The sequence below is a fragment of the Suricata suricatta genome, chromosome 11, assembly GCF_006229205.1.
Source record: "Suricata suricatta isolate VVHF042 chromosome 11, meerkat_22Aug2017_6uvM2_HiC, whole genome shotgun sequence".
NCBI lineage: Eukaryota > Metazoa > Chordata > Mammalia > Carnivora > Herpestidae > Suricata > Suricata suricatta.
In genome coordinates this window covers 56,125,214-56,132,396 of record NC_043710.1, presented here as the reverse complement: position 1 = coordinate 56,132,396, position 7,183 = coordinate 56,125,214, and the positions used below count along the sequence as shown (strand labels likewise).

Sequence of the window (7,183 nt, the reverse complement as noted above, 5' to 3'; positions counted from 1 at the left end):
AACGCACCGAGCAGGGGGCGCCGGCCGCTTCTAGCCCGCGCGCCGGGGACAGCCCTCTGGTCCCGCGCGCCTCGGCCAACGCCGCGCGCTCTGCAGACCCCTATCCTCCCCGTCTTTTTCCTCCTCTCCTCCTTCTCACCTCCTTTGCTTTTATTGCTTTCCCTTCTTGCCGTACCCTTCTCTCTCTCACTCTCCTTCCTGTGTCCTCTTTCCACCTTCCCTTATTCCCACCTTGGACCTCCCTTTCTGTTCCCACCACCGACTCGACCCTTCTCTGACTCTCCACCGTAGCAGCAGCCCTCCCCGTGCCTCAGTGTCCTCATCTCAGTTTCTCCCGACGCCGCTCCTGGCTCGGCGCCTGGCGGCCTGGCCCCAGGGGGAAGGAAGGATGGTTCCCGAGGTAAGGGTCCTCTCCTCCTTGCTGGGACTCGCGCTGCTCTGGTTCCCCTTGGACTCCCACGCTCGAGCCCGTAAGTAGGGGAAGGGGGGCTGGATAGGCAGAGGAGGGATGCGAGCCCCCTGGGATGTGCGGGGAAAGTGCCAGGATTTGGGACCCCACACGGTTCTGGCAGCCTTCCAGGCAGCACCTGTGCGGGGAGAGTGGAGACTCCTCTGCCGACCAGTATGGGCTGAGTCTGGGATACTGGGGGGAACTTGGCAAAATTCAGCGCCAAGGGAGCTGCTGCCAGGGACCAGAGGGCAGTGGGAGAGAAGGCAGGACACTGCGGGTGTGTGTGTTGGCTGGTGGTGGTGCTTCACATTCTTAGCAGAGAGCCGGGTATGTTTGGCTGCAAGGGTGTGAAGAAGGTGATGAAGATGTAAAGACTATTGCATTCAAAGGGAGACCGTGCAAAGAAAGAAGAGCTAACTAGGTAACCTCATTCTGTTATCCCTTGTGATCCTCAGAACACCCCCAAGAGGTGGGTATTATCATTTGCATTCTATAGATGAGAAAACTTAGGGTAACAGAAGAAACTTCCTGAAGTTTACAGTGCTAGTAAACCATCCAACGCCAGAGCTCTCCAATTCCAAATCCTACGCTTCTTCCCCTGCGGTGCAGCAAAGCATCTAGAAGGAACCCTGATTTGGAGCTGTACGACTCTGAGAGGCAGCAGGGCACAGGGAGATAGGCCAGTCTTCGCTATCCCAGAGCTTCTGAACACCAGCTGATGGAGAGCACCTCTCCAAGCCTCAGTTTCCTAATCTATAAAATGGGAATCAAATATCGCAAGACTGTTGTGAGAATTAAATTGGAGAAAATATATAAAGCAACTAACACAAGCAGCTAGCTGGTACATGGTAGCGTCCTTAAAAAAAAATATATCGGTTCCTGAATTCATGCTTCTCCACTTAGACAGTGTAACCTCAAACAGTTTATATAATCTCTCTGAAGCTCAGTTCCCTCACTGCCTCTGCCAGAGGTTGTTGGACCTCCTTTCCATCCCCCGTCTCTTAGAATACTGTGAGGATGGAAAACAAAACCAAAGATTCTCTTGATGAGAAGGAAGGAGCTTAGTTCAAACCCTGAAATACCTGATAAAGAAATTGAGGACAAGGAGGGGCAGTGGTTTGCTCCAGGTTACACAGCGCAGAGCCTGGGATGCAGACCCCAGGCTCCCAACTCCCAGCCTCGTGCTCTGCCCTCTCCACAGCTCCGCTCCCCCATCGCTGCCTTTCTTTAGCACGTGACTTTCTGGAGCTGGTCGTGTTGGATTTTGTTTCATTCTTGTCTCTGCTTGCGAGGGCAGGCTGCAAGTCTGGTCGTCCGTGGGCTGCCCATAGCGTGAGACTCATAGAAGTCCTTAGTAATGGAAAGAACTCAGTGTTGGGTTCAAGTCCTGCTTGTGCCCCTTAGCAGCTGTGTGGCTTCTTATAAGTCACAACTTCGCTGAGCCTGAGCCTCAATTTTTTCATGTAGGACACATACTTACACAGAACCCAAAGAGTTCTTGGGAGGATGAAGGGAAGTGACTGTGTTCAATTAGCCAGCACAATGCCTTGTACTCAGAAAATGTCCCCTCCCCTTCCTTGGGCCCTGGAGGTTTCCTCCTAACACTTACCTGTTGTTTCTTAAAAGAGACTTACTACAGAATGCCCTCCATGCCTGCCTCCTTTCCTCTTGGCACATCGTTCTTAGCTCCCAAGGTTTTTCTCTAGGTATTGTTGGCCATCATGCATCTTGGAAAGATGTCCTAGAATCAGATCACTGTACAGGATTGCTCATGTCCTACCCACACCCTTGTTCTTGGCCTCCCATAGCTTGTCAGCCCTTCACCACCTTGCTGGGTCACACCTCTTCCAGTACACTTTCCCTGGCCACCCGATCCACTCCACTCTCCTTCCTCTGTGCCTCCACTGGCCCTCAGGCCTGTATTTCTCCTTAGATCCTGCCAGAATTCCATCTCCCCTATAGCCTGGAGCTTAGCTCCAGACCCGCAAGAAAACAACTCAGAGCAGGCGTGAGTTAAAGTGAGGTGGACTGGCATTCAGAGGGTTGTGTTCAGATTCTGGGATGTCAGAGCTGAGAGAGCCTTTGAAAATCATCTGCTCTATCCCGCAATTATCCCGTCCTTATATTTAAACTGAAGCCCAGAAAGTGGGAGTGACTTGCCCAAGTTCACACAGCAAATTTATTAAATAATAGATGTGTCGCTTATGGGTTGTGTGAATTGGGACAGAGCACTTCCCTTCTCAGAGTCTCGCTTTGTTTAGTGCTGACAAGCAATGAATCTAGGAACAATCCTATTCTATAGTCATTTGCCAGAGTCCTACTTGGAGGTCTCTTATGAAGGTCCTTGTCTTAGTTCAAGTAGGATCTCAGGCCCATTGTATCCAGGAACCCGGGTGACACCTGAGGTGCTTTCGGAAGTGGTACCAACAGATGGAAGTTCTCAAGTCTGCCTCTTGTCAGACTCCTGGGGTGGCTCAGCTCTGTGGAATGCCAAAGGCCTGCGAACACACATGGCAGTGTGCTCCTCGGTTACAGTGCAAAAAGGCTATTCAAACAAAGGTTATTCTGTCCTTGGCTCTGTTTCCAGCCACAGACTGATTTCAACCTGGACTGAATCTCAGCTCTGGCCACAGGCTGAGCCCTGATCCTCAAAACCCTGACCACAGACTGAATCCCGATTCCAAGTCTGTGACCTGGTCACTGACCGGTACTGATCCCAGCCCCAGGTGAAGACACATACGCCCACGATGTTAGTCAGTTTGGGCACCCATTCCTCTGTGGAATGAGAACCTGCTTAGTATCTTGACTCCCTCTCCAATGCTCTTCCCCCTACGTCAGAGCCTCTTCATTGTTCTCTTTCCTTACTATTGCCACCCCCTCCTGCCCTTAACGTATCTGGCATGCTTCTGCTTTCTCTTCCCTCCCGCTGTCCACTCCTGCTTTCAAGAGACAGTCAGTTATGGGGTGCCTGGGTGGCTCAGTTGGCTCAGGCCATGATCTCATGGCTTGGGGGTTCAAGCCCTGCATCGGGCTCTGTGCTGACAGCTCAGAGCCTAGAGCCTGCTTTGGATTCTGTGTCTCCCTCTCTCTCTCTTACCCTCTCCTGCTCATGCTCTGTTTCTCTCTGTCTCAATAATAAATTTAAAAAAACGTTAAAGATAAAAAAAAGAGACAGTTATCAAATAAAACTCTCGATTGCTCTATCCTCTCTCCAAAGGTTATGTGCACTGTGGAAATTGAAGCTTCTGTTCCCAGGGGCTAGAATCCCAGCCTGCAGGAGCAGAGATGGGGCAGGAAGGGAGCTCCCATCGAATGATGTAGCACAGAGGACAAACTTGGAATCAGAAGGTCAGGGCCTCAACCTGGATCTGCTGCTAATTCCAACCATGCAGACACCAGACAAATTGCCTTTCTCTGCCCCTCAGTTTTCCCATCTGCAAAGACAGATGGTTGACCCAAATAGACAATCACTGAGGACCATTCTGGGTTTAACATCCCATGATTTTAAGACTCTAAGATACAAAGATTCTGTTGCCTTGATCCTGAGCCTGTTCTGGGCTTTAGAAAAGGAAGTTGGGAATGTTTAGATCTGCAGCCTGCTACTCCTGTCCAGCTAGGGAGGAGTAGCTAGATCCTCAGACACCAGGAGAGCGTACCTAGGAGGCCTAGAACAGTGGGTATGTAGGGGGACCCACCGGTAGGGACCTTGCCCTGCTGTTTAGCTTAGTTGCATCCCCATCTACTTGTGCAGATGTACATGGGGGAGGGGGACACCTGAGTGAAGGCTTGACATGTGGCTCCGGGCAGGCCCTTCTCTGGGTCTAGGCGGTTCTGCACTTCCTGGATTCCACCAGTAGAGGTCTCTGTCTCACTCACTCGCTAGCTGGCTGCTGAGCAGGAGCTGGGCAACAGCCGCACAGTTGTTCCAGCTGTTGCACCTGTTCCAGGACTGGCCTCTCAAGTTCCCCCAGCCACCAGCCATGGCGCCGGTCTCTGGGAGAGGGATCCTGAATCCCTTGGACTCCCAAAGAAAAGGACTGGTGTGAAAGCGGTGCCCCCAGGAGGTGCAGTGCAGAGATCATTTGAGGCAAGCCCCGGGACGGGATCCCATCGCATCCCGGAGAAGGCAGTTCCAGTCTGCTTCTGTTACCTATGCTTATAGTCAGGATTCTTCCTGGTATCTCACCTGGATCCTTTTGTTCGCAATTCAAAGCCATTTCTTCTGGTCCTGCCTCCTTAGGGGAGGGGTGTTCCTATAAGCACCCCCGTCAGATCTGAAGACTGCCACTGGAGTTTGTGCTGACATAAATCGATGATCCTATGCAAGTGCCAACCTCTCTTCTTGGACTCAGTTTCCACATCTGTAAAATAAAGGATTGGATATCATCTCTCAGTCCCTAACTTTCTAAGAATCTGTGAATCTAAATGCACATGTCCAAGGCAGAACAGAATGTAAACATTTTCATCTCTCTGGCCCCCCCCCCCCCACACACACACCCCTGTTGGTAACAGAGCTGCCTTTTCTGGTCTGACAGTTCTCTCCTTTCAGGTCCTTCTGTACTCCTTAACACCTATCATGTGCCACAGAGGAGGAGTCAGGTTCAGAGAAGTGAGGGCCTTTTCCCTAGGTCATAGAGCTTAGCCACTGAGGACCTGAGGTTTTCACTTCTCATCCCCTTTGGAGGCCTCCCCCATTGGGTGCCAGCGCCCAGAGCAGAGCTTATATCTTAGAGGGAAGCAAGTTTGTTTGCATGAAAGGGAACTATAAATAAATAGAGTATGGCTGTGTGGGCACAAAGGAAAAGATGTAAACTTTCTCACATTCCTGCGCAGCTGGCTCACTCAGGTTTCCCGAGTTCTCCCAGGCTGGGGACAGGTCAGCCATAGCCCAGGCCTCTCTCCTCACACCCCAGATGCCCTGGTCCCTTCCAGCCGCCTCTGCAGCCCAGAAGCTTCTTTTAAGTTGTCTTTTTTGCTTCTTCTTGGAAGAATTCCCACTCACACTACCTACTCCTAACTATCCCCTATGAGGCTCTTATAACATGAGAGTTTCAAAGCAGACTGTGGTCTGACCTTGGATGGAACAGATTGGAAACTTTGACTTACATGTGAAGATCATGGAATTGCTTATCCTCTCACCTGCCCAGGCTTCTGCCCTTTTTAACATGGTGTTTGGTTTAGGAGTTTTGATGGGTGAGAGCTGGAAAGAGGAGGTCAAAGGCTAATTCCAATTAGGTGGCAAGGTCAAAGTGCTAAGAGGGATTTGGCTATCTTACCATGTAATCAAGGATTCTTTTTGTTAAAGAGGTTTCCAGGATTAAGGACCATCAAGCACCTCTGCTTCTAGAAGTTCCCCTCTCCATTGACTCAGTTCTTTCATGGTGCCTTCATTCGAGTACCAACTCTGTGTAGGACCTGTACAAGACACTGGAGATACGAAAAGTAATGAGATGTGGTCCCTACTCTCAAGAAGCTCACAGCTTAGTAAGGAAGAAGAATGCACTTAATAAGTACTTTGAATCCAGTGACGAGAGTTGTCACATAGGGCTGAACTCAGTTCTGTGGCAGCCCTGGGGAAGGACTGGCTGCTGGCCTGGAAGGGTGGGGCAGCTTCACCGAAAGGGCGGCATCTAGGCAGGCTTTTGAAGAATGAGAATGAGTTGGCCAAACATGGAGTTGGAGAATCACATTCCCAGTGGAGAAAACAGCATGGGAAGGCGCAGAAGTATGAAAGAGCCTGGTGGGGTGGTGAAAGAGTGAGAGATTCAACAAGAGGAGAGGAGGCTGAAAACAAGGCCACCACTGAGAGAGTATTGCTGGAAAAGCAGGCAAGAGCCAGCTCAGGACAGCCTGAGGTGACATGATAACATGTGGAGTCTGTCTGGTAAACACTGCTGCCCTGAAATCAGATGGGATCAATGAGTCCAGTTACTTTAACCAGTGTCAAGCTGGGGAAGAGCTTTGACTATGGCCTATTCAAGTAGATACTTTGGGCAGGAAGGGGAGCTAGCACCCTGCACCACATTCCAGCCACCCGCAGCGGCCTTGCATGAGCCACAGTCACCCCCACCTCTGTGCCTTTGCACATGGCTCCTGCTGCCTGACAGGCCCTTCCCCTCCGGTTGCACCTCGTTAGCTCCTCCAACATCCAGGTCAGGCATCTTTTGGGGGGAAGCCTTCCCCAAAGACTGTGCTTTCACTGTCATAGAACTTGTTTCACTGTATGTGACAATGTGGGGGTTAGGGGGACCAACCCCCTCACAGTCAAAAACCTACATTTAGCTTTTGACTCCCCCCAAAACTTAATAACGGATAGCCTACTATTGACTTGAAACCTTACCGATAACCTAAGTAGTTAATTAATACATATTTGTGTGTTATATGTTAATATGTATAACATATATATTATTGTATTACAATAATGTAAGCTAGAGAAAAGAAAATGTTATTAAGAAAATCATAAAGAAGAGAAAATACACTTAGAGTACCACTCTGTAAAAATTCCACATATAAGGGGTGCCCGGGTGGCTCAGTCGGTTAAGCGTCCGACTTTGGCTCAGGTCGTGATCTTGCGATTGGTGCGTTTCAGTCTTGCATTGGGCTCTGTACTGACAGCTCAGAGCCTGCAGCCTGCTTCGGATTCTGTATCTCCCTCCCTCTCTGCCCCTCCCCTGCTCATGCGCTCTCTCTCTCTCTCTCAAAAATAAATAAAACATTAAAAAAATAAAAAAA

The 7,183-nt window shown here is 50.2% G+C and overlaps 2 protein-coding genes across 4 annotated transcripts in view; one reads left to right on the top strand and one right to left on the bottom strand.

The window, feature by feature from the left end:
* RNF169 (ring finger protein 169) overlaps nt 1–5,820 on the bottom strand; it is a 120,584-nt gene extending 114,764 nt beyond the window's left edge. Inside the window, exons 1-2 of the mRNA XM_029914521.1 lie at nt 5,728–5,820; nt 4,638–4,812 (exon numbers count right to left, since the gene is read on the bottom strand). Coding sequence (XP_029770381.1) covers nt 4,638–4,668 — 31 coding nt within the window. The 5' untranslated portion in view covers nt 4,669–4,812; nt 5,728–5,820. The remainder of the gene's footprint in view (nt 1–4,637; nt 4,813–5,727) is intronic.
* CHRDL2 (chordin like 2) overlaps nt 33–7,183 on the top strand; it is a 32,224-nt gene continuing 25,073 nt past the window's right edge. The window contains exon 1 of one of the 3 annotated variants that reach the window (XM_029914526.1): nt 33–470. In XM_029914526.1, the coding sequence (XP_029770386.1) occupies nt 389–470 (82 nt within the window). In that variant the 5' untranslated portion in view covers nt 33–388. The remainder of the gene's footprint in view (nt 471–7,183) is intronic. The other 2 variants (XM_029914525.1, XM_029914524.1) reach the window with 2 other exon arrangements.